Source organism: Papaver somniferum, unplaced genomic scaffold, assembly GCF_003573695.1.
Source record: "Papaver somniferum cultivar HN1 unplaced genomic scaffold, ASM357369v1 unplaced-scaffold_57, whole genome shotgun sequence".
Taxonomy (NCBI): domain Eukaryota; kingdom Viridiplantae; phylum Streptophyta; class Magnoliopsida; order Ranunculales; family Papaveraceae; genus Papaver; species Papaver somniferum.
Genome location: NW_020648415.1, coordinates 1,394,146 through 1,421,317, shown reverse-complemented (window position 1 = coordinate 1,421,317; position 27,172 = coordinate 1,394,146). Strand labels below are relative to the sequence as shown.

General features: G+C 36.8%; 1 protein-coding gene across 1 annotated transcript; it reads left to right on the top strand.

The window, feature by feature from the left end:
- The first annotated feature begins 24,895 nt into the window (after nucleotides 1–24,895).
- On the top strand, nucleotides 24,896–25,849 carry LOC113343264 (F-box/kelch-repeat protein At3g23880-like). The gene has a single exon (XM_026587510.1). It carries the CDS (start codon nucleotides 24,896–24,898, stop codon nucleotides 25,847–25,849), a length of 954 nt encoding a protein of 317 aa, XP_026443295.1.
- The last annotated feature ends 1,323 nt before the right edge of the window (nucleotides 25,850–27,172 follow it).

Here is a 27,172-nt window from a genome sequence, read left to right as displayed (position 1 = left end):
ACAGAAAATGCCATGGACTTGCTTTCTCAATGTGCTCTCATACCTAAGTTTTCTTTTATTTTCTGCAATGATGCACTTGTGGTGAGAATCTCTTCAAAAGTATATGGCTATTTTTGTACCTCATACACGTCTCCTTCATAAATCAACAAGTTTCTGCAATTCAAATGATTCCTAATAATGTTAATTATTCCCCTAATAAACTATTATTAAGTATTTTTAAGAGTACCTTAAGTTTCAAGGGGTAAAGTTAGATTCTAGATATGGTCGGAGATATATCAATTCAAGGGTCAAAGTTAGATTGTAGATATGGTCGGAGATGTTTCAGATATGACCTTGGACCACATTAGATTATTGATGGCTTGTGTCCTCAGGAGTAAGTTCACCCTCTTCCTCGAGTGTGCATTTGTTGAATCGACGTCTGAATATGACTCAGCTCCTGACACGGTTCGAATCATATGTCAGACCCTTTTTTTTTAATTATTTTGAGTCAGATTTGACTCAGACCTAACCCAATGATCCTGACTCATAGGACCAAGCCACTGACTCACATATTTTTGAGTTATATGGGTCATATCTGACTCAAAGCAAAAACATATTGAGTCAAATTCAGATGAATCAGATGATATCAGTCCTAAAACAGCAGCAGATGTGGCTGATTATTTGGCGGTTCCTTAAATGTCAAATATTTATTTGGAAAATTATTAAAGACATTTTAGCAGTTGTCGTTAAATTATAAAGAATAACTAGAATGTACGTATCACCCTCAATGTGTGATGTATGCACAAAGTCTTGAAACCACAACTCACCTTTCGATTTAATGTACTTTTTCTCAAGCAATTTGGAATGGTGTCTCTCATTCAATACTTCAAGTAGCTCATATATTTTAAAATATTCGGTAATATATTCTTCCCTGGTTTGATATGGATAACTTTGTTTCAACTACTAGGAAGGAGTTCCTGAATTTGGCAGTGATAACGATGTGGCACATTTGGAAGAGTAGATGTTTGAAAAAAAAGTATCGGAAAATTCAGTCTCCTACCACCATTATTCAGCAGATCTACAAGTTTCGCTATGCTCATAACATATGCATTCATATTAGTTCTAGTCATTCAGTTACTCATAACTCTCGTTCTTGCATAAGTTTTCAACATCATTGGAACCCTCCTCCACTTGCATGGTGAAAGTTAAATTTGATGCTTTTATTCTTCCTAATTACTAATTATGCTGGTGTATTTATTGTGGTTCGTAGTCATTTAGGAGAGTTCTTGGAAGCCATGACCTGGACAAGGAGTGCAAGGGATGTAGATCAGGCTGAAACTCTATCTCTATTCATGGTGGCACAATGGATTGAAATCAAGGGTTTATGTAAAGTAATTGTGAAGGGGATAACAAAATTATCATGAAAGCTATGCAACAGAATCAACTAGAGAATATTTGATAGGAAGATGATTATCTTCTGTCTGAATGTTTAAGTTTATTTACGGGTTTATCTGAAGTTAAGTTTAGGTTTTCTCCAAGAGTCTGTAATAGGGTAGTTGATGCCTTAACTAAGTATATATGGTAGAATAAATAAATGTAATCAACAGTGGGATGCAGTTCCTCCAACAATTATCATTCTTTTTCTAGTTAAGGATTCCTATGATATAATGTTAACAAATAAGGAAGGGTCTAATTTTGTTGCTGCTAGTCACGGTAGTATGTATTCAGGGGCTTGTTTTTGTAAGTGTGTTATTGGGAGTTGAGTGTCTGTCAATCGAGTATTGTATCCTATGTTTGTGTTAAATAAAATTTTATGCCTCTTCAGGGGAAAAAAATAAAAATAAAATAAAAAATAAAAAATAAGACTACATAGGGAGTCTTAGATTCAACATTCAAGACCGTTCATAAATGAAAAAAATAGTAATCTTTGAATGGGAGCTATTATGTACTTCTAGTAGATGGGTGATGGTTATTTTCAATGATGTTGTAGTAAAAGGTTCGTTGAGACTTGTGAAGGAAGATTTTTTTAGACTTAATTTTTATAAATAAAAATAACAAACTCAATTAAAAAGTGTTGTAAAAATTATAGAGAGACCGGGGCTAGGATTCCACCATTGGTCGATATTAGTGATTTAATAAAACAATAATTATGCAACTCAACATTCAAATTGATTCTAATAGTATTGCCTAGACATGTAGATTTCCAAAAGAATAGATGTTAATCCAAGCATAGAATATCAAAACACTAAAGAAAGAATATTCTATCAAGAGAAAATACACCTAACTAATAAAATCATATAATCAATTTTGAGTTCAATGCAAAAATCATAATAGAGTTCTTATAATTAATTAAAATAAAGATATGTCACTTTTACCGAAACAACAGCTTCCTCCATCGCCCCAAGGATTGTGTTTAGCTCATCATCATCTTGGAAACACGCTCAAAAGTTGATTTCATTTATGCTCAAAAATGGTTTATAAATGATGAGAATGGTTAAAGTTACAGAGAACGATAAATGCAAACTGTCGCTGTTACTGTAATATATAAGACTGTCAACTATCAGTCTGCGACCCACGGGTAATTGTCGTTGTTACTGTAGCTTCTAAGACTGCCAAGCTGTGTTGCAATTATTGTAGCGTAAACGACTGTCTCTGTTGGTCTTATGTTCTTCGTGTTCTTCACAGCAGCAGAAATGGCGGTTTCCTGCCACTTGATTATCTCGACTCTCTGATGCTCTGCAACTCTCTCAATCTCTTCCCCCCATCACTCTACTGACCCTGAACGACTTATATAGCCTCATTGCACCCAAATCTTGCATCATAACTGCAAATAATTCTCTCTTCAATACTCTTCTATCACGAGATTATTTTTTTCCTTTTAAAACCCGTTCACGCGTCTGCAAGTGATTCTCAGTATCTGTTGTTGGTTATACACACTAAAACACGCTACTGAATGTCATTGTTTGGTTCAAACACTCTCAAGACACACGAACAACACAGAATTCACGGGAAAGGGTGAGATATTCTCGTGCACACTGTCCATCTTTAACCCGATCAATATATCCCAACTTAATCCAAGAAAAATCCCAGACCATGCATGTTAATGTCCGTCACGTCTTCCTCTGCGGATCCATCCACTGAGTCTCGCTAAATCATCCCAAATCTTGAACCAGAAATATGTTCTTCTACTGCCATTATTTCCCACCAAAACCAGAATTTTGAAACGATGAAGATGGGTATCCCCCTATCCAGAGTAGGGGAGCGAATAGCAGCTGCCCAACTGAGGTGCCCCTTAGTAATTGAGGTGCCCCTTAACCAAAATGAGAGTCCGCATAGCACATGTTCTCCGGGGTGCCATAGATAACTTTTCAAGATGAATTTTCCACGCATGTTTATTTCTCCAAAAATACCTACAAACACACAAAAACCATAATAAGGACGAAAACGAGTACTAACAATACGAAACATTGAGAATAAATTAGACACATAAATGCGTCTATCAAATACCCCCAAACTTATTATTTGCTAGTCCTCGAGGAAAAGTAATAAAACCGAGTTAATCTCGGGAGGGCTTACCAGAGGTGTACCCACAAAACCATTACTCCAGACCCAAGCTATCTACGCAGAACCTTGGAAGGCACTAAAGAATCTCCTTGGTTGGCATACTTATTGACTACAGGAGGAAGTACCCTGATGCGAAATTCCAATTGATGTACACGAGTTTGAACTCAAGCATACTAAAATTCATATAAAGTGACAGAGCTCTACTCAGATAGTTTCTGGACATCATAAACCGGAGTCAACCAATCACATGGATAGATTAAGAAGATGGATGTAGAGAAAAACGTAGATGATGTTAACTAAGGTGAACCTATCTAATGGACTGAGATACTGGTCTGGACTAATATCAACACACCGGCATATGCAAGGGAACCAGTGGTCGATAATCCTAACTCTAGGTCAACTCAGCTGGCATATACAAGGGTACGAGTGGTCGAATTTATTGTATTTATTCCGGTTGGTCTGGTGGTCTTGTCTCAATTCTTTCTTTTTTTTTGATCTCAGTCACTCTATTTCACCCTAGCAATGGTAAAAAGATAAAAAGAACTGATCAGGATTCTTTCGATGTTTCCATCACGAGGATATGGTGAAACTACCATGTTTTTTTTTTCTTTTTTTCTAACACCTGAGCTCTGTGCTTTTATGAATAGTCTCTTCTAGATGTTTCCATCTAATCAGATTGGTTCCTCAATTCCTACAACCAAAATGCTTCCATCCACTTAGATTGGTTAGTGCCATCCTTAATAAACATAAATTTCTAGGCTCTGGAGTTTATGTATTGCAGCTAACAAAAAGTTTCTTCCCCACCCCCAAACTTAAATCTAACATTGTCCTCAATGTTCTAAAAATGAAATTAAAAGCATGAACAAGGAGAAACTGTTACCACTTGAGGAAAAGAAACAAGGAAGGATATTACCGTGTCACATGAGCGCGGATGCCTCCCAGTAAATGCTAAATTTAAAGTCTCTAGTTAGACATCAAATACCTCAAAAAGGATTGCCACCTCCCAAAGTCGTATACAAATAGTCGAAACAATTGTGGGTCCACAAGACCAAATAGAGATAACACAAATATGAGACAACAACACTGGTTCAAAAAAATGAAAAGAAAGAGCACATCCTCTTCTAAGGTTTCTGTCAAGACAACTGGGTTTATCTGGGTAGCATAATTGAGCTTCTTATGTGTATCTTGATAAATAGATTCATCCGAAAAACGGATCTCTAATACCTGAGTTACCTCCTGGACAGTATTAGGTGGATCGGGTTGCGGAGTCTGAATAGACTCAAGTGATATCTCAGATGCACAAAGCTCGAGTTCCAAGTTAGGGACTCAAATTAGGGATACGTGACAATGATAAGAACCATTACTACCCCCAAACTTAGGGTTTTCACTACTCACAGAAAAACCTCTAACTATTGCTTGAATTTCCGGATCTTCAGAGTCCTTAAAATACTCAAGAGATTCTTCCAATTCTCCAGCCCCAATCTTTTGGTTATCATTACTCTCAGAAAGACCTAACACTATTGCCTGAATTTCAGAGTCCGTAGAGTCTTTAAAATACTCAAGGGCTTCTTCTAAAGATTGATCACACATCTGATCTAAGAGAATGGTTTCCTCAAATTCATCTAAAGAATCTCCCAATAGAGTATCATGCCAATTATCCTGAACTAAAGTGATAATCATATTCATTTCTTCTAATTCATCATTCTCAGAAGGTTGTCTAGTAACATTAAAGATATTTAGTTCAGTGGTCATATTACCAAAGGATATGCTCATAAGTCTGGTTCTATAGTTGATGACAGCGTTAGCTGTGCCTAAAAATGGGCGACCTAAAATCACCGGGATTTGAGCACTTGGGTTCTGAACTGACCGGGTGTCTAAAACAATAAAATCCACTTGATAAATAAACTTATCAACCTCAATCAGAACATCCTCTATGACACCACGAGGGACTTTGACAGACCGATCAGCTAATTGTAGTATCATTTTGGTCGGTTTCAACTTACCAAGACCTAGCTGGGTGTATAATGATACGAGAGTAAGTTAACACTATCTCCTTAGTCAAGTAATGCCTTATCGACAGTGTGGTTACCAATTGCACAAGATATGGTAGGGAATCCAGGGTACTTATACTTAGGGGGTGTTTGATTTAGAAGAATTGAACTTACTTGACCAGCTAAAAAGGCTTTCTTATGAACATTAAGCTTACGCTTTCTTGTACAAAGATCTTTAAGGAACTTGGCATAAGCAGGCATCTGCCTAATTGCTTCTAATAAAGGAATGTTAATGTTCACATGCTTGAATATTTCCATTATCTCGTTGAAAGTTGACTCCTTCTTTGTTGGGGTTAACAACTGAGGATATGGGGCTCTAGGCACAAAGATAGTCCTATCAGGAATTTCTTGTGACTCCTTAGAAATTTTTTCAGTTTCCTCAGTAATGGGTTCCTCTTGGGAAGTAGAGGGTGGAACTACAGTATGGTCACTAGGCATGGCTACCTTATTGTATACTATTTTACCGCTCCTGAGGGTTTTTATCGAGTTCACATGGTTTGATGATTCCTCACCAACTAAAGATATTTGATGGACCCCCTAGGATTGGCTTGAGTTTGACTAGGAAACTTACCTTCTCCTCTCTCACTTAAATACTTAGCTATTTGGCCGACTTGAAGTTCTAATTTAGCAAGAGTCTGGGAATTATCCTTATGGTTCTGCATGGTTTATTGTTGAAAGCTAAGGTGGTTAGCTGATAACATATCATGGTTCTTTACTAACATAGTAAGAGCTTCTTCTAAGGTAGAGATCTTTTTCTCAGAAGTGTTCTGGAACTGGGTTTGTCCTGAAGGGTTCTGAGTATAACCAAAACCTTGGGGAGGATGAGTATTACTAGGCTGACCTTGATTCTGTCCCTTGGACCAAGAAAAATTAGGATGGTTTCTCCAACCAGGGTTGTAGGTCTCTGAGTATGGATCAAACTTATGACGGTTCTCGAACCTAGCATTGTTATAGACAACATGGGCTTGCTCTTCACTAACATGACCTTCCCAAAACGAGTTATTGGGTTCTACTCCACAACTAGAGACTTGAGAGGCTCTAATCCTATCATCAGTTTCAACAAGAGACCTATGTTTAGGCAATTCAATTCCAAAGTTTCTAACCTTCTAGACAAAGCAGCAAACTTAGCATCTGACCCGAAGCTTGTATCTACCACATTGGTGCAATTTCTATTGACCAAGAGTCTTTTAGGGGGTTCAACACAAGACTCCCACTGTTGGGATTTTTCAGCAATAACTCCTAAGAAGGTAAAAGCATCATCAGCATTTTTAATAGTAAACTCACCAGCGCACATAGACTCGACCATGGCTTTGGTAGAATAGTCTAAACCATTATAAATAATCTCTACAAGTTTCATCTTATCAAATCCATGGTTAGGACACTGGGATAGGATATCATTGAATCTCTCTAAAAACCTATAGAGAGACTCTCCCTCTTGTTGCACACTAACACTGATTTTCTACCTAACAGTTGCAGTTTTATGCTTAGGGTAGAATTTCGTATAGAAAGCAGCAATAAGTTCCTGCCATGTTTCAATGGATTCAGATGGTAGATTTTTCAGCCATGTTTTGGATTTATCTCTCAAGGAAAATGGGAACATCTTAAGTTTCAAAACTTCATCAGTAAGGTCTTTTATTCTAACTGTCACACAAATTTCCTCAAAGTCCCTAATATGAAAATAAGGGTTCTCATCATCTTTTCCTAAGAATATAGGGATCATCTGAAGAATACTAGGTTTTATCTCGAAATTAGCTGTATTGGCTGGCAATTTAATGCACGAAGCTCGGTTGGAACATGTAATCTTTCAAAGTTGTCATCGCTGGCACAGCCGAAGTACTAGGGGTACTTTCTTCAGAGAGAGATAGATTCTCAAAACTGAAGTTTCCAAAAACGGGGCTCTCAAAAGAAGAATCTTCGAGCTTCCCGCCTTCACAAGAAGAACTACTAGGTTTATCATTAATCAAACGACCTAGAGTGTTTCTTTTCCAAGCCCGCTCTCTAATAACCTCGGGCATACACTAGAAAAACAAAAGAAAAAGAAAAGTCCTAAAAGGAAGGGAAGTTATATGCAAACACAAACAAGGCTGACTTCACCACAACAAACCTACTGATTTCTAGCAAACAAAAAGCATGATGGCTCCACTTAGATTGTTTCTAGACCAGCTTCTAATCCTTCGAAAGGGAATTCGTTACAATTTAAGCAAACCCCTCTGGAGTCAATCCGAGTAAAAGTAAGTTGAATAGAGGCGAGGGAAGATGCGTGGAGCTTTTATACCCAAGGCCTCACCGCATTACAAGGCGGCGCAGTCACGCATTCAACTCACAGAAACCATCATGAACTTCGAAGTATGCTTAAAAGAGTAACCAATATTTTTCGAACGACTTTCCTATTAAGCTCGTTACCCTATAGATCTCGTTCTAGTCAGTATTTTAAGCTTAGGTTCGCGTTTGGTATCGTTTTCCTAAGGCGGGCAAGAAGAGAACGGTGATGAAATCCGAACCCTTATCTTGTATGGCCAGTCCTTGCCCTTTACTAGGAAATTAAAGCAGCCGTATTCAGTTCCTCGACATATATTCACACGAAGGAAGACAGTAACTCGCTGACAGGGGATTCGCGAGTGTTTCGACAAACTTACCTCCCGTTCCAGACGGGGGATGAACCGCTGAAGTCGACTCGGGCCACGACTCCTATGTCATGTACGAACCCGAGGGGCCGAGGCGATATCGCAATCGCGTCCTTCTCTGCAAACAGTTTATATTTAATACTACCCTTCCGTAGGGTTTAAAAAAAAAAATGTCCAAGTCCAAGTCCAAAAAAAAAGTGCAAAAGAAAAAGAAAAGTCTAAAAAAATAAAAAAATAATATCTAAAAAAATGTCTCTCTTTTTTTATTAAATAAAAAAAACTTCTTCTTTCGCTCCTTTCGCTTTGCCTTTTACTCCAAGTCTTTAAGTATTCACCAAAAGCTTTGGCAAAATATTCTTTCGCTCCAATTCCAAATTCTGTAAGGAAAAGACAAAAACCCAAAAACGTAAAGAAGAACAAAATAAATAAAACAAATAAAAACCTAAAAAGAAAAAAAATCTAAAAACTCTAGCCTAAAGACAAGTCCGCGTCGGCGCGCCAAAAATTGATGGTTATTTTCAATGATGTTGTAGTAAAAGGTTCGTTGAGACTTGTGAAGGAGATTTTGATTAATTTTATAAAAAAAAAACAAACTCAATAAAAGTGTTGTAAAAATTATAGAAAGACCGGGGCTAGGATTCCACCATTGGTCGATATTAGTGATTTAATAAAACAATAATTATGCAACTCAACATTCAAATTGATTCTAATAGTATTGCCTAGACATGTAGATTTCCAAAAGAATAGATGTTAATCCAAGCATAGAATATCAAAACACTAAAGAAAGCATATTCTATCAAGAGAAAATACACCTAACTAATAAAATCATATAATCAATTTTGAGTTCAATGCAAAACATAATAGAGTTCTTATAATTAATTAAAATAAAGATATGTTACTTTTACCGAAACAACAGCTTCCTCCATCGCCCCAAGGATTGTGTTTAGCTCATGATCATCTTGGAAACACGCTCAAAAGTTGATTTCATTTATGCTCAAAAATGGTTTACAAATGATGAGAATGGTTAAAGTTACAGAGAAAGATAAATGCAAACTGTCGCTGTTACTGTAGTATATAAGACTGTCAACTATCAGTCTGCGACCCCACGGGTAATTGTCGCTGTTACTGTAGCTTCTAAGACTTCCAGGCTTTGTTGCAATTACTGTAGCGTAAACGATTGTCTATGTTGGTCTTATGTTCTTCGTGTTTTTCACAGCAGCAAAAATGGTGGTTTCCTGCCACTTGATTATCTCGACTCTCTAATGCTCTGCAACTCTCCCAATCACTACCCCCATCACTCTACTGACCTGAACGACTTATATAGCCTCACTGCACCCAAATCTCGCATCATAACTGTAAATAATTCTCTCTTCAATACTCTTCTATCACGGGATTATTTTTTTTCCTTTTAAAACCCGTTCACGCGTCTGCAAGTGATTCTCAGTATCTGTTGTTGGTTATACACACTAAAACACGCTACTGAATGTCATTGTTTGGTTCAAACACTCTCAAGACACACGCACAATACAGAATTCACGGGAAAGGGTGAGATATTCTCGTGCACACTGTCCATCTTTAACCCGACCAATATAGCCCAACTTAATCCAAGAAAAATCCCATACCACGCCTGTTAATCTCTGTCACGTCTTCCTCTGCGGATCTAGCCATTGAGTTTCGCTAAATCATCCCAAATCTTGAACCAGAAATATGTTCTTCTGCTGCCATTATTTCCCGCCAAAACCATAATTTTGAAACGATGAAGATGGGTATCCTCCTATCCAGAGTAGGGTGCGAATAGCAGCTGCCCAACTGAGGTGCCCCTTAGTGATTGAGGAGCCCCTTAACCAAAATGAGAGTCCACATAGCACATGTTCTCCGGGGTGCCATAGACAACTTTTCAAGCTGAATTTTCCACGCATGTTTATTTCTCCAAAAATACCTACAAACACACAAAACACCACAATAAGGACGAAAACGAGTACTAACAATACGAAATATTGAGGATAAATTAGACACATAAATGCGTTTATCAATGGGTGAGGGAGTTTTTGAGCAAAACAAAATAAAAATGGGTGAGGGAGATCCGGCCGATGATTTACATGAAATTAGGTGGGAACAAAAAACGTGAAGAAAATAGCTTTCCAAGTGTGTGAAAATCACTCCATCAGTTAAAAATTTCATATGGAAAGCTGCTCACTCTATACTCCCTAATAGTGTGAGAGTTGCAGTCGTTATTCCAAATATAAATACCACATGTAATCTTTGTAAGAGTTGTTAGGAAACTCTAACCCATTTATTTTTGGAATGTAACTTTGCTATTCAGGTTTGGATGCACTTTAATTTTGGCATGCAATTTATTACTAATGGCACAAATTCTTTTCATGGACGGCTAAAATAACTGTTTTGAAAACCCTGATAGAGGTGGGTATGGGGTAGATTGGCAAGTGCTTTGTAGTGTTATCATATAACATATTTGGAAAGCGAGATGTGACATAACTTTTAAGAAGAGGCAGAACAGTGTAACAATTGCTAATAACATTGTAAAATACTTAAACAATTATTTGGTAGTGAACAAGACTAATCAGAGTATAATACAATCTTTGTTCTATAATCCCCTCAAAGATGAAACTCTGAAAGTGAAACTTAACAGACAAAAGGCCAAACAGGCTTCAATTGGATATAAAGATTAACATAGCACTAACAATGATGAAATATAATGCAAAATATGGAATTGGGCTGACATTATGTGATTATACAAGAAACATCAGAGAAGCAAGGGGAATGCACTCTACAACAACAACAACCGGAGATCAACTAGAAGAGGAAGGAGCCGAGGCAGCATTTAAATGGGCCACAAAATGGAGTGGACACACCATCACTTTCAGAAGTGGTTCAGAACCTACTCTTACGTTGCTTATAAGAAAATACGCAAAGGTAAGAGAACAAAGATACAGAGACATCGGATACTTCTGCAATAACACAAAATTTGATATAAATTTTCTAGTTCAAGCTTTCACTTTAGTTATGAGATCAAACATAATTTGGGCAACTAAATTAGCAGTATTTTGTAACGAGTATGCTATTAAACATGTCCGGTGAGGAAATGCTATATGGGAAATTCTAACTTATTTGAACATACGAAACTGAAATCAAGATGAATAGTTTACCGAACCTCAACTTATGGAGGTTATGGTTTATTTCTATCGATATATGCAAAAAAAACAAGTGTGTGAAAATATTAACTGCCAATTGCATACACATCATCAATGGTAACTCCAAAGAACTGTTATATAATCCCTTCAGATACCATCATCTCTTTTGATACGTTATTCGTCTTAACTTTATTGAATTGCAATCTCAGTTTCTGGCTAGATCCCCAGTTAATTGCATCTTCATGACTCTTCTTCTTCTGATTCTTTATCATCTATTTGTATATGAACAAACTTTTGTTGGTAAATCGCGGATTTTTCATGCACATATGCATAATCCATCCCTGGAAGGTACTCTCCATGGAAGTAGGCATCCATGACCGGTACTCCGGTGATTAGTCGTTCATGCAACTCCTTAAAGACGTGCCTTCCCAATTCGTTCTTTTTATTCTTCACTCAAGTTGCATAGGGCGAACCTCTGTGCCTGAGTAGGGTACAAAAATGCCTCTCTTTGACATGTCATGCACCGATAATACTGCATTCGATAAAGCTGCTTCTCTCGACACCGAACAACTTTGGTTGAAGATATTGGAGCACCTAAAGGAATCCTAGAATAATTACAAGCCATAATTTCTCTATTCTTTTTTCTTAGCTTCTCTAATTACCTTCTTCCTCTAGAGACCTTTTAAATACTAGCTAGCGATCTCTATTCACCTTCTTTGCATTAATTTCTTTCATGTTGCTTCCAAGAATGGTTTTCGTCATTCATAGAACCTTGCCTCCTCGTGTCTCCTTCTCTCTTAATTTTTCGATTAGTGGCGTTTTGAAACAGTAACCCTATTCTAGAATAGGCGGCAATGGAGGGTAGTGGCTATTCATATAACCCTTTTTCATTAGCTGCACCTTTAGGTATACCCTTCCCTTTAGACCTTAGTCAAATTTGAATGTTTGATATTTCTTGTCCCCTCATAGTCTTTTAGCTTCTCTAGGACAGAGCAGTTGATGGACATATCCTTTGCTTGGGTGACTGCACCTTTATTTCCTTGACACTGCTTACGCTTTTCCCTAAGTTCTTTTATCCCTTTGGTTGTCAACCTAGGATTGTTCGATTTTTCTTTCAGATAGATTAAGGTTTTATTCCCAATATCGTTTTGTAAGTCATGGACAAAGCTGCTTTTCTCTCTAGCTTTTCTCCCTCCTCTATATATTTCTTCTAGCGCTTTCTTCCTTAGTCGCTGTATTCTTTCTCTTTTTTTTTTTCCTTTCTTCTTATTAACTCTTCTCTTCTTTTATTCTTCTAATGGGCGATAACTACAGCTTATATAGGCATCTTAGTGGTTTTTCATTAACACAACGCTATGCAAACTATACTAATATAGGAATTCTCCCTACTCCCCCCTGAGTTCATTAGAGATTTTAGGATTAAAGAAAATAGTATATTAGCCAGAGTCTTCTCTGTTGAAACTTATTCAACAGAAAATAATAGAGGTGTATTAAGACATTTTTGGGGTAATGGCATAGGATTTCAAACTAACTTAGAATCAAAAAAATGGTTGTCGACTTGATTCCATGGAAGCCCATACCCTTCCAACAGAAATATTGCATGGGATTTCATTTCTGAAATCTCATAACAGGTGGACAAGAATTCTATGCGATGGATTTTATTAGGGGATATGAATTTGGTCTTTAATCAGGATGAAAAAATAGGGGATATGAATTTGGTCTTTAATCAGGATGAAAAAATAGGAGGATCAAGATAGCTGCTATTACCAAAATATCTTAAATAATGCTGGTCTTATTGACTTGGGATTTAAAAGCTATGAGTTCACATGGAACAATCATAGAGAGGGTGCAACAAACATTCAGGAAAGGCTGGATAGAGCTGTAGCTAATGTAGAATGGAACACTTAGTTCCCTAATGTTGAACTTACTCATCAGGTAGTTGTAGGATCCGACCATAGTCCAATATCCTTAAACTTAGACTCTAACTATATTAAACTAGAATACACTTTCAAATACCATGCCACTTGGCAAAAAGAAATTTCTTGTGTACAAACAATTAGAGATTCCTGGAACCATGTTATTAAGGAAAACATAACTAATTCCCTGCTTCTTAACATACAAGATCTTAGAACTAACTTGGATTTCTGGAAAAAAAAATGTCTTTGGGAAGCCTTCTAAGGAGATCAAAAGAGTTTTAGCTCAAATAGACAACCTTTATAAATCCAACTATGTATACAAGAAAGAGGAAAAAATCAAGGAAAAACTTTCTTTGCTTGAAAACTATATGAAACACAGGAAGCTATAACTAAACAACAGTCTAGAGACAACCAAGTCCAACTTGGAGAAAAAACACCAAATACTTTCATACCAAAACCCTTAGAAGAAGAAAGTGGAATAATATAGAATGTCTCCAAATGGAGAATAAGGAGATTACTTTTAATAGATTAGAAATGCATAATACTCTAAGAACCTATTTCTCCAAACTATTCTCCGAATCTCCTGACTCTGAACCACCTTGTCCTGCCTTATTTGAGAATATCCAACCAAGTGTGACAAAAGAGGAAAATTCATCTCTTAATGCATGTTATCCCCTGACCTGAAGAAATTTTCCTAGTCTTAAAAAAACTTAAACCTAATAAATCCCCTGGACCAGATGGCCTTCTAGCTAGATTTTTTAAGATGAACTGAGATATAATAGGAGAACAAGTTATATCCTCTTTTCAAGACTTCTTTAGAACGGGAGAGCTCCATCCTGATTTTAACAAAACTTATCTTTTTCTTATTCCTAAAAAAAGGCATCCCAAAGACCCTAGTCAGTTTAGACCAATTGGATTATGTAATACTATTTACAAAATTAAAGCAAAAATTCTAGCCAATAGGATAAAACCTCCTTAACTCTATTATCTTCCCTTTTCAAGCTGCTTTCGTTTCTAGTAGACAAATATCAGACAACATAGTAATTTCCCAGGAGCATATTCATTCATTTAAGAAAAAGAAAATCAAGCATGCTGGAATGGGTATTAAAATTGATATGTCTAAGGCTTTTGATATGACAAAATGGAACTGCCTAATATCCCCTATGAAAGCTTTTGGTTTTGATCAAGCTTTCTGCTATCTTATTTATCAATGTGTCTTTTCTACTTCTATTGTTTTCTTGCTCAATGGAAGTCCAGGGAATTTTTTTAAACCTTCTGGAGGTCTTAGATCTCCGTATCTATTTATTATTTGTATGGAGATGTTCTCTAGACTCCTGCTAACCAGTGAAGAGGAAAAAGTTATTCATGGTATAAAACTAACTCCAAAAAATAGTCCCATCTCTTATCTGTTCTTTGCTGATGATTGCCTTCTGTTTATTAGAGAAGACCTAAAAGAATGCCATAATATACTAAAAATAATAGAAACTTTTAATAAAGCCTCTAGACAATTAATCAACTTTGAGAAATCAGGAATTTTTTCAGTAAAAAGGTTCATCCTAAACACCATAGAATGATTAGTATGTTGTTGAAGATCAAACAAGTAGACTTAAAGGATTTTTATCTAGGTACCCCTTTGTTCATAGATAGAGCAAAAAAAAAACTTTTTGAAGGAATTGTTGAAAAAATGGAACAGAAAGTTCAAGGTTGGGTGGGTAAAATTTAAGCTCAATCAAGTAAAATTGTCCTTAACAAAGAAACCTTAGCCAGTATGGCCAGTTAACAGATGGGGTGTTTCATTCTGCCTAAAAATATTACTAGTAAAATTGATGCTCTTCAAAGAGATTTTTGGTGGGGAAAAGAAACCAACTATAAAGGTTATTATCCAAGATCTTTTAACAGAACCCAAAGCTATATGGGACACACAACTAAAACCTAGATATTTTAGGAACTCCCCAGCCTTTAGAGCTAAAGCCCCATCTACTAGTTCTTGGATTTGGAAATGCATTTACAAAGGAATTAAATTAGTTGAACAGAATAGTATCTGGGAAATAGGGGATGGGTCTAGTGTTAATATATGGGAAGATAATTGGATACCAAATCTTATAGGAAACCTTTCTCAATCCAGAACTACAACTAACTCTTCCTTAATCCTAGTCAAGGATCTAATTGATCCTAATACAAAAAAATGGAATGAATCTTTGATTCATGCCTCATTCCCCTTCAATTTAGCTAAGAAAAACTGTAACATTAGAATTGCCATGGGTAATAACTTGGTTGCTAGAGAGGATACTCTAAGATGGCTCCTTACAAAATTTGGAAAGTTCTCAGTTAAATCCATGTATCATAAGTTATATGACAAAACTATAAACAATTATAACTTAGGTCAACCTGAATCCTTTTAGAAAAAACTATGGGCTTTAGAAGTTTCACAAAGAATTAAAATTTTTACTTGGAAATGCAGTTTCTACTAATCTCAAACTGTCTAGATTTAAGGAAGACATAACCCCCTCATGTACTTTTGGATGTATGGAACCAGAATCTATTGAACATCTTTTTTTGCACTGCTCTTTTGCTAAAGTTGTATGGCTGACAGATCCCTTTCCAGTGGAATTGAACTTTAATACCTCTACTTCCTTTTTAGATGTCTGTAAAGACTGGATGGGGAAGAACAATCCATCTATACCTTTAGAAATTATTATGACCAAAATCTGGTTTATCTGGAAAGAGACATGCAATAGAGCTTTTAGTAAACAACAACAAACCATAACCAATTAGCTTTAGAAATCCAAAGACACTTGCAGTTTTGGCATAAGGATAAATATATATCTCATTCTAGATCTACTACTATTAGAACGGTTCCTAATGATAAATGGCAAGTCCCAGGGAAGGGTAAAAATAAGATAATCATTGATGCAACCTGGACTTCTCTTTAATTTTCAGAAATGATGTAGGACACTTTGAAAAAGAAAGAGCAGGACCAATTGCAGCTTCATCTCCAGAAGAAGCAGAAGCGCTAGGACTTCTACATGCAGCACAGTGGGCTAAAGAGGAAAAGCTTTCAAATTTCGGTGTGGAAGGTGACTGTAAGAATTTGACTACCTAAATGGGATACCATCTCAGATTACTTGGAAAAATCAGGCCATCATGGACGAAGTTAGTAGAGAGTTTAAACTTTACCATAATTTTTTGGGTTTCTTCTATGTACCAAGAACATCAAATAATGTAGCTGATATCTTGGCTAAAGAGGCTAAATTTTTCAAAAACTTCTTTAATTGGAAAAATGAACCTCTTTTATGTATTAAACTTGCTTTAGAAATAGATAAATCAAATGTTTGGGGGAGACTGATACCTCAAAATTGGATGTCTCAACTCAACTTGATGTAAGGGTTACTAACTCCTTAAATTAGTCTTTTGAATGCGTTTTAACTTATAAAAAAAAAGTTTATTGATTTAAGATTCCATTTATTCATTGAAGGTCGAGATCGGAGTGACCAGCTCATTTAATAGAGATCAAAACTTGTCGACTGAGAAGAAAGTTTACTTTTCATCGACATGAAAGAAGACCAAGCAATGCTATGCTTCTTATTTTTTACTTTGGGGGTACAAAATATACTCGGTAGTCAGTATTTGTACTCCTGAGTTTAAATATTGGTAGCAACCTTTTTCTATGGGGTATTTTGTGAGTGTCTTGGAAATTGGAATATACATAGCATTTTGGACCTATGGTCGTTGTTACGAGTCGTTGCTATTCAAAATTCTATCCACGGAGTCCTCCTCCTCCGATGATCAATGGTTTGTAGAAATTTTACCACACAAAAAATATAAAATAAGACAGATTGTTTTAAATTTGCATTTTGTTGTCCCAAAAATATATAATTCGTACATAATAAATTGGTTTTTACCTGTTAAAACCAGTCTTCATTATCGTACGTTTACAGGTTTGAGGTTAAACCGTTCGTCTAAAACCAGATTTAGCAATTACACGTTATTTCCTTTTCTTCCTTTCTTTACCCAAAGTATCCTTAATTATACGTAACTTGATTATATATATGCGCTTGGCCCAAAGTCCTTGGCCAAGACAACTACTGCTTTGTTCGTCCCACGTCTTTTATACACTTCCGCAAGTCTAGAACCAGTTTTTTTAGTGATCAATTGCAAAGATGAATTCCGTTAGCAATGGAAACAATGATTCTATGGGTTAGTAGTACTTTCAGTAATTGATCAAAACAAGAAATTGATTTTCATTACACACTAAAAACAAGACAGACCTGTATTTATACAAGACCTGACTAAGACAAGAGATGTTAGAACAGGACAGGCTGTAGACAACTCACACTCAGCCAATGAGAGACATTTCTCACACAAGGAGACACACGTGAGAACACTGTAAAACTCTCATTACTATTAGACCCCCTCAAGCTGGAGGTTTCTACTAGAGATTACCTTCAGCTTGTCTCTGAGTGTAGAAAACCTTGGTCCTGCCAGTCCCTTGGTGAGAATATCAGCAATTTGATCCCAAGTTGAAATGTATGTGACCTGAATATTTTTGTTCTGGACAAGTTCTCTGACAAAATGATAATCAATGTCCAGGTGTTTCATTTTACTATGCAATACTGGATTAGATGACAGAGAAACCGCACTTTGATTGTCACAAGAAATCAATGGTGGAGCAGGAAGCAAGAGATGAAGATATTTGAGTAGCCGACAAACCCAAACAATTTCAGCTGTGGTATTGGCTAGAGACCTGTATTCTGATTCAGTGGAACTTCTTGAAACACCACCTTGTCTTTTGCTAGACCATGAAATTGGATTCGGACCAAAAAATATACAAAAGCATCCTGTAGATCTTCTTGTATCAATTGATCCTGCCCAGTCAGCATCACTAAAGCCATGTAGTGTAAGAAGACCTTTGGAAAACAGTATACCATCTAGGGTGCCTTTGATGTATCTTAGAATCTCTTGGCTGCAATAAAGTGTTGATCAGTGGGAGCTTGCATATAAAGACATACCTGATTCAAGCAAAACCAATTTCAGGCCTTGTCCAAGTAAGATATTGTAGAGCACCCACTAATGATCTGTATTCACTTGGTCTGCTAATGGAGTACCAGCTGAAGCAGTGAGTGAAGTAGAGAGGAGACTGGTGTACACAGGGTTTAGCACCAGTCATATTGAATTTCTCCAATAAGTCCAAGGCATACTTAGTTTGACTAAGAAAAAGGTTGTCTGAATTTCTTTTCACCTGAAGACCAAAAAATAATGAAGAGAGCCCAAGTCTTTGATGGGAAAGTATGTCTTAAGGTGATTGATAAACTGAGAAATATACTCAGTTGAATTCCCAGTGATAATAATGTCATCTACATAGACCAGAAGAACTGTAATCCTTGAGCCAAACTTTTGAACAAATAAGGAAGCATCTGCTAAGGAGGGTTTGAAGTCATGAGTGATAAGAATTTGTACAATTTATCATACCAAGCTCTGGGAGCTTGCTTCAGCCATATATGATTTATGAAGTTTACATACATAATGAGGCTTGGTTTGATCAACAAAGCCTGGAGGTTGTTGCATATAGACATCTTCAGCTAAATCCCCATGTAAAAGGCATTACTAACATCTAATTGTTTCATTTCCCAGTTGAAGTGAACTGCCAATGAAATGATTAGTCTAATAGTTGTTGGTTTGGCTACAGGACTAAAGGTTTCTGTGTAGTCAATTCCTTCTTGTTGATGAAACCCTTTGGCCACCAGTCTAGATTTACATTTATCTAAAGAACCATCAGCCTTATATTTGATTCTAAACACCCACTTACAGCCTACAACATTATAGGATGGATCTGGTGCAACAAGTGTATATGTGCCTGCATCCTTAAGAGCTGTATGTTCTTCTTCCATAGAATGTTTCCATTGAGGTATTCTAATTGCCTTAGAATAACAAGTAGGTGTGGTGGTGGAATAGCAGAAGTAATTGGCTGATAGAACATACTTTGTATTAAAACTTTGGGTTTAAAAATACCTCTTTTACCCCTTGTTACCATGGAGTGTGAATTAGCCAGTGAAGAATACCAGAAGCTGAAGTATGTTCAGAAATTGTTGTAGTGGAGCATCAGATGACTTAACAATGTTTGAAGGATCAGTAGATAAAGTATCAATGGATGCAGCTGGTGAGGTTGATGTTGCAGGTGTTGGTGCAGAAATCTTGACAGATGGAGCTGTAGAAGCAATATCAGTTGGTGCTGAGAATTTGCAATGCCAGGAAGTAATGTATCTGAAGATCTCAATGGGAAGAAAGTCTCATTAAATACTACATGTCTGGAGATATATACTTTCCCTGTTTTAATATCTAAACATCTGTATCCTTTGTGCATAGAACTGTAACCAATAAAAACACAGTGTACACTCCTTGGTTGGAGTTTGTGTGTAGTGTAAGGCCTTATCCATGGAAAGCATGATGAACCAAAGGATCTGAAGAAGGAATAATCTGGTTTCTGACCAAACAACTTTTCAAAAGGAGATAGTAATCCAAACTTCTAACAGGCAGTCTATTAATAACATAATTGGCTGTATGAAAAGAATCAACCCAAAATTTTTCTGAGAGACCTGATTGAATTAAAAAGTTCTCCCTGTGTCTACAAGATGTCTATGTTTGGACTCAGCCAGTCCATTTTGTTCTTGAGTATGAGGGCAAGAAACCTCATAATTCCATGTATACTAAGAAATTCTTGTAGTGCATTATTTAAGAATTCCCCTCCTCCATCAGTTCTGATTTTAACAATTGAAGTATGCAGTAACTTTTCAGTCATAGATTTGAAATGTAGAAAAATATCTTTGAATTCAGACTTTTCAGACAAAGGAAATATCCAACAAAATCTTGAATAGTCATCTATGAGATTGACATAATATCTGAAACCACTTGAAGAGATTACAGGACTAGGACCCCATAAGTCCATATGCACTAGTTCTAGTGGAGATTGAGCCCTATGTGAAGACAAAGTAAAAGGCAATTTATGACTTTTCCCTAGATGACAGTCATTACAAAATAGTGGTGTTTTGACTAAACTAGACAGTTGCATATCTCTGCACACTTTTTGAAGTACTTGAAAGATGGATGAGCCAACCTTTGATGCCAAACTGAAGCTGAATTATTGTTGCTAAAGAAAGCTTTATTCTTAGTAGACTTGGAAAATTACTGGATTAATCCTCCTTTATGTGGTCCTTGTAAAATGATCCTCCCAGTTGAGTAATCCTTAACAAAAAACCAATAGAATCAAAGTGATAGAACAGTTGTTATCACTAGTGAATTTATGCACTGAATAAGTTTTGAGATGATTTTGGAACAAGAAGCACATTGTTTAGATTAAAAGAATGAGAGGAAGCTGTTTTAGACACATGACCAATATGAGTAATTGGCATACCTTCTCCATTAGCAGCTTGAATCTCATCTGCCTTCAAAAGATGTTGCTTCAGGTAATTCAGATTCATCATTAGTGATATGGCTTTTGCTCCAGAGTCAGCATACCAAGGATTTTCACCCATGATATTGGCAGTAGCAAGCATGGCACTGAGATTGTGAGGAGTATAGTTGTTCTGATAGGCAAAATTCAATCTGTGTCTGCATTCCAAAGCAAGATGACCAGTTTTGTTGCAGATCTGACAAATCTTGTCAGTTATTGGTGGTGGAGCAGAAGAAGAAGGAGCTGAACCATAGTGAGGTCTTGGACTGAAATGAGGTGATGGTGTTGATGAAGAAGCAGAATGCATCTGAAATTGAGAATAACCTCTTGGATAAAAAGATGGAGGTGGTCTGATGTATCCAGAGTAAGGAACTGCAGAACTTGAAGAGTAATGATAACCTCTACCACTACCTCTATAGTTTTGAACAAAAGATCTTGTAGCAGCAAAATCCTTTGAATTGGCCTCAGTAAGTAAGTTCTTTTGCTTATTTGTGACAACTATTTCTTCAGTAAGAAGCAGATTATGAAGTTCCTTTGATGAGATTGGTGGATTGCGAATACGAATAGATGTACAAAAAGAACTATAATCTTGGCCTAACCCATTGAGTATAGTAACTACCAATTCATCATCATGAATTTGTGAACCAGCAGCAAACAATTCATCTGTTATCTTCTTGATTTCACTTAGGAAAGTAGAAATAGTACCTGATCCAAGTTTTGTGGATTGAAGTTTGAGACGAAGCTGAATTGAATGTGTAGAAGAGCTTCTTGCATACCTGGAATCAATATTGTCCCATAAATCTTTTGAAGAATCAGCTCCAACAACATATGGAATTACAGATTCAGAGATAGACATCTGAATCCAGAGTACAAGAGTAGTATCATCATCATGCCAGGCTGTATAACCAGGATTGACACCATTATTAAGCAGATAAGGTGGACATGGTAAAGATCCATCAAGAAAACCATTGACTCTGTATCGACGCAGAAGTGGTAGAAGAAGTGATTTCCAGGTGAGGAAGTTGTCATCCTTGAGTTTGTAACTGAGAATTTGTGAGATTTGAATAAGAGGAACCTGAGAAATTCTTGATTCATATGCTGCCATTGAAAGAACAAACAAGAAAATTGTGTATAAAAGTGATGAAAGTAGATTGAAAGATTGAATTGAAGTAAGATGGTTGATTAAAGTTTTGATTAAATTGAAGAAATTAGATCTGAAAATTGGTTGAAAGGTTGAATGCCATTAATGGCGATTGCGGAAGCTGTATTCATCTGATACCATAGTAGTACTTTCAGTAATTGATCAAAACAAGAAACTGATTTTCATTACACACTATAAACTAGACAGACATGTATTTATACAAGACCTGACTAAGACAAGAGATGTTAGAACATGACAGGCTGTAGACAACTCACACTCAGCCAATGAGAGACATTTCTCACACAAGCAGACACACGTGAGAACACTGTAAAACTCTCAGTACTATTATGGGTATTGTTTTCATGACAGCAACAACAGATGATCCCGATCCCGAGGGATACGATCTTGAGAATTTCAACAAATTGTGTGATTGTGTTAAGGATCGAGCAAGAGAGAGGAGAGCATAAACGCGGAAGCATAAAAGACTACATTGATAATAATCTTGGTATATAATTCTTATGGATTAACAGCCTATTTATATTGTTCACAAACTTGACGACCACTCAAGGCACTTTCCTACCTAAGATCAAACTCTAAACATAGACACTTTCCTAATATAACTCAAACTCCTTAAAGTGTATATCTCCTAAATATAGACTCCTATATTATTTTCTAATACCCTCCCTCAAGATGGAGCATGTAGATCACGAATGCCCATCTTGGACAAAAGAAATTTAACTTCAGTTTTCTTCTTTTTTTTTTTTTTCAACACTTTGGTGAAAAAAAAATCTTCAGATCGTAGTTTAAGGACGTTTCGGTCCCCTTCGTAGTTTAAGGACATTTCGGTCCCCTTCGGAAGTTTAAGGACATTACGGTCCTCTTCGTAGTTTAGGGACATCTTTCGGTCCTCTTCGTAGTTTAAGGACGTTTCGGTCCCCTATTCGTAGTTTAAGGACATTTCGGTCCTCTTCGTAGTTTAAGGACATTACGGTCCCATCTTCGTAGTTTAAGGACGTTTCGGTCCTATCTTCTGAAGAATACTTCTTGTACTCTTGTTTTCTTGGTTTCTTCGATAGAATACTTTTGTACTCTCTCGACAACTCATAGGATTTCAACCTATTATTGTTGTTCTTTTTCTCATTACCTCTTGGTGATTGTTTTCTTTTCTCTTTTTTTTTTTCTTTCTTCACAACATGAATGTTGTTTCTCTTCTCTTGTTCCAGTCACGCTATTTTTGCGAAACCTTCACACTTTTTTTTTTTTTTTTAAGATTCTCTCACAATTCTCTTGTTATGCTTCTTCCACAAGCAATAACTAACACAAAGTCTGCCACACTTTGTAGGATTTCCAAATTTCTGCCACAAACTCTTCAATCACCATGTTCTTCAAACTCTTTAACAGCTTTCTACAACTCCTCTGACAGAACTGTCACACTTGCTTCTGTTACGCTTCTGTAACGATTCTTCTTAACTGTGACATCCTTTAGTCACACTACTTGTTCCTCTGTAACAATTCTGTAACTGTGATTGTTCTTTGAACACATCACGTACTGTTACTGACTTGCAATAACACTTCCTCCAAACCCTAAACATCACGTACTATTTTATTTTTTATTTTTTTTTTACGGACCTTGTGACCATCTTCATCTTTTAACAATAGCAGCAGATCATCATCGCCACTGCCAACAATGACAACATCACCTTGCTCAACTCCCTTATCAATCATTCACCCTCTTTATATAACCGGCTGCAACATTCTTCTTCACGGGTTTGATTAATCAATCTCACCCAAAAATTCCAACTAAAAGTCGTACCCAAACTTCCTTATTTGAGCCATTGATGATCACTATCGATCGGCAATACTCTTCTCTCTTCATGGAATTATTACAGCAGTCAACAGCTTGAGCTTCTTCCATCCCCTTCGGTTTCTTCTCTGTAGTTCAAGCTTCTCTCTCGTTCTCACAATGCAATGACCAGTACCAGAAGTCACCATTAACAACAACTGCTCCTTACACGACTGCAGGACCTTCTATCGCTGGCAGCAACCATTCTCTCTGCAACTCCGTCGATTGCTCGCAACAACTCGAGTTCTTATCATCAAACCACCGTTTTATAGTCATAGTCACTGCAAAGCTCTGTATCCTCTCTTCCATTGATCTTTCTCGAGCTCAACTGAATCCATCACTCCCTATTCTGAAGTCGGCATCAACTCATCTTCATGGTACTAATTTCTTCTCCATCTTTTCTTCCTTTTTCTTCTTGATCTCAAGGTTCTTGTAGCAGCCTTCTTTTCTCGACAACCAGCAGAACCCACCAATTCTTTTTTGTTTGCTCCGTACTCTAACCAAACTGGAACTCAGATTCATCGATCAACCACCAATCTTCCAAGAAAAACAACTGGCAGCAGATCCTATTACGGCATCCATCCTCACTGAATCACTGCTTTTGACAGATCTAACAGCGACCAAAACTTGTTCTCCAATCCAACAAGTTACGAACAGTAACCTTGCTTTCATGACAGCATCTTCCTTCCTTTGAAAAACAGCAACATGGCTTTACAGGCCACGGGTTTTGGAGCAGCAACATACCTTACGTCTTCTTAATTTCAAGCAAAACCAAACACCAGTTTTAGAACTTTGCGCCGTTTTTTTTTTTTTTTTTTTTTTTAACCCTAAACGGAAAAACTCTTCTAACTTTTTTTTTTTTTTTTTTAAACCTTTCTTCATCTCCTCTCTTCCTCTCACCTCGCTCTGATACCATGTTAAGGATCGAGCAAGAGAGAGGAGAGCATAAACGCGGAAGCATAAAAGACTACATTGATAATAATCTTGGTATATAATTCTTATGGCTTAACAGCCTATTTATATTGTTCACAAACTTGACGACCACTCAAGGCACTTTCCTACCTAAGATCAAACTCTAAACATAGACACTTTCCTAATATAACTCAAACTCCTTAAAATGTATATCTCCTAAATATAGACTCCTATATTATTTCCTAATAGATTGCGATCATGTGGCGATGCAAGCTGAGGAGCTAGAATTAACTTTGACTGCTACGGAGTTGGAGTACTCAATGAGATTGGCTACCTGCAACGGTCTCGTATGTTTTTACAGGGAGTATCCAGTACTTATGTGGAACCCTGTTACGAAAGAATCCATAATGCTCTCCAAGGCTAGGATTGACGAAAAGGTGGAGTTTGCGAATGCATGCGGATTCGGATATGATGCGGAAAATAATGAATATAAAGCGGTTCAATTGTTACGTCGCCCCTCTGACTCTTCATTGGAGTGCATGGTTCTGAACATAGGTACCAACATGTCATGGAGACGAATCCAACAGCAAGACAACTTTCTTCACCAAAATCTCAAGGATGTTGACGACAGTCCGGAATCAATATTTTTCGAAGGATCCATATACTGGTGGACTTACGATGACATTGTGTGTTTTGATGTTACAGCTGACACATTCAAAATGGTTCCTGCACCGGCAGCTGTAGAGAAGAGTACACGTCCTCATCATCTGCAGCCGCGTCATGACGATAGCACAACATCGCACATGGTTGAACTAGATAACAGTCTTTGTTCTGTGGAACTCTATATTTGTGGTGGACTGATGGATATATGGATGATGAAGAAGGACTGCGTTGACATGACAAATCTATGGGTCAAGGCATATTTTATTGATCTGGATCCTATTAATTTTAAGAGGCCACCTTTTCATATTAGGCCTTTTTGCGTTCGAGGTAAGAAGATTTATCTCAATTGCAGGTACGGATTGGCTTGTTATGATACGGAAACTAAAGAATTTGAGATGGTTTTCACCAAAGAAGCTCATTGTTATAATTATGCTGTTGCCTACACAAAGAGCACTGTTTGTCTGAAGGATATAGTTGGCTCAAAGTGTGTCAGCACAGCACACATAGGAGAGTGTGAGGCATGCCGTGCGCTGTGCCATATTGCGCCAAGGATCTAGGTTTCTGCTGTTGGGTGTTTTGTTTCTTTCATTATCCTTCTCTTGTGAACAGCACAGCACACATAGGAGACTGTGAGACATGCCGCGCGTTGTGCCAAGTATTTAGGTGTCTGCTGTTCAGATGTGTGCTTTATTTCTTTGAGATTTTCCATTTTTTTTTTATTTTTTCTTTTTCAGACAATTCGTTCTAATTTTCCCACGGGTACATTATTTATGTACCCCTAGTTTTAATACCCAACAAATATACCCTTATGCAATAATAAATATACGCTTATTATTCAAAAACCTTATCCATTTAAAAATAGATTATCATGATACCCTCACTCATATAATATTTTCTTTTATTTCAAAATACAACTATTTTTTTCTCTACCACCTAACCGCCGTCGCCACCACTATTCCACCACCGCCACCAACATTCAACTACCATTTCCACCACCACCACTCAACGACCACCACCTACCAACCACCACCACAACTCCACTACCACCACCGAAATACCACCACCTCGCCGTCGCCACCACTGCCACCGTCGTCGCTGTCGCCACCACCACCACCGTCGCCGTCACCACCTCTGTCAACAACCAACGTTGATCCCAAAACAAAAATCAGAATTTGTTTTTAAAAAATGAATAAATGGCGTCAACAACAGGCGTTGATCCCAAAAACAAAAAGCAGAATATGGGAAGAAAAAATACGGTGTCAACAATTGAAATTGATCCCTAAAATATGGCGTCAACAACCAAAGTTGATTCCCGAAACAAAAATCAGAAAAATTTAAAAAAACTAAGTAAATGACGTCAACAACTGAAGTTGATCCCAAAACTAAAAATCAGAAAATGAAAAGAAAAAATATGGTGTCAACAATCGAAGTTGATCCCTAAAATATGACATCAACAATCGAAGTTGATCCCGAAACAAAAATTAAAAAATAAAATAAATAAATAATATGGTGTCAACAATCGAAGTTGATCCCCAGAATTAAAATAATGTTTATTTATGGTATCAATAACCAAAATTGACCCCAAAATATGATAATAACAACCAAAGTTGATCCCAAAAATTAATATACTAAAATTAGTGATCTGACGTAAATCGAACACGCATTTTCTGACTAGAGTCAATTGTGATCCCATCACTCCACAGATTCATCTTGAGAAATACAATAAAGTTTGCAAAGATCAGGAACTAGGAGACCAACAACAGACATCTATGAATTTACGATTCACAATTTCAAATAACAAATACTCAATTATCTGTATCAATTATATAGACTTCTGTATTCATAATAATTCCAACAGAATTGTGTCGACAGTGGGTTAA

Excerpts from the sequence above, each read along its gene's own strand:
- LOC113343264 (XM_026587510.1), top strand. The coding sequence starts at position 24,896 with ATGCAAGCTGAGGAGCTAGAATTAACTTTGACTGCTACGGAGTTGGAG.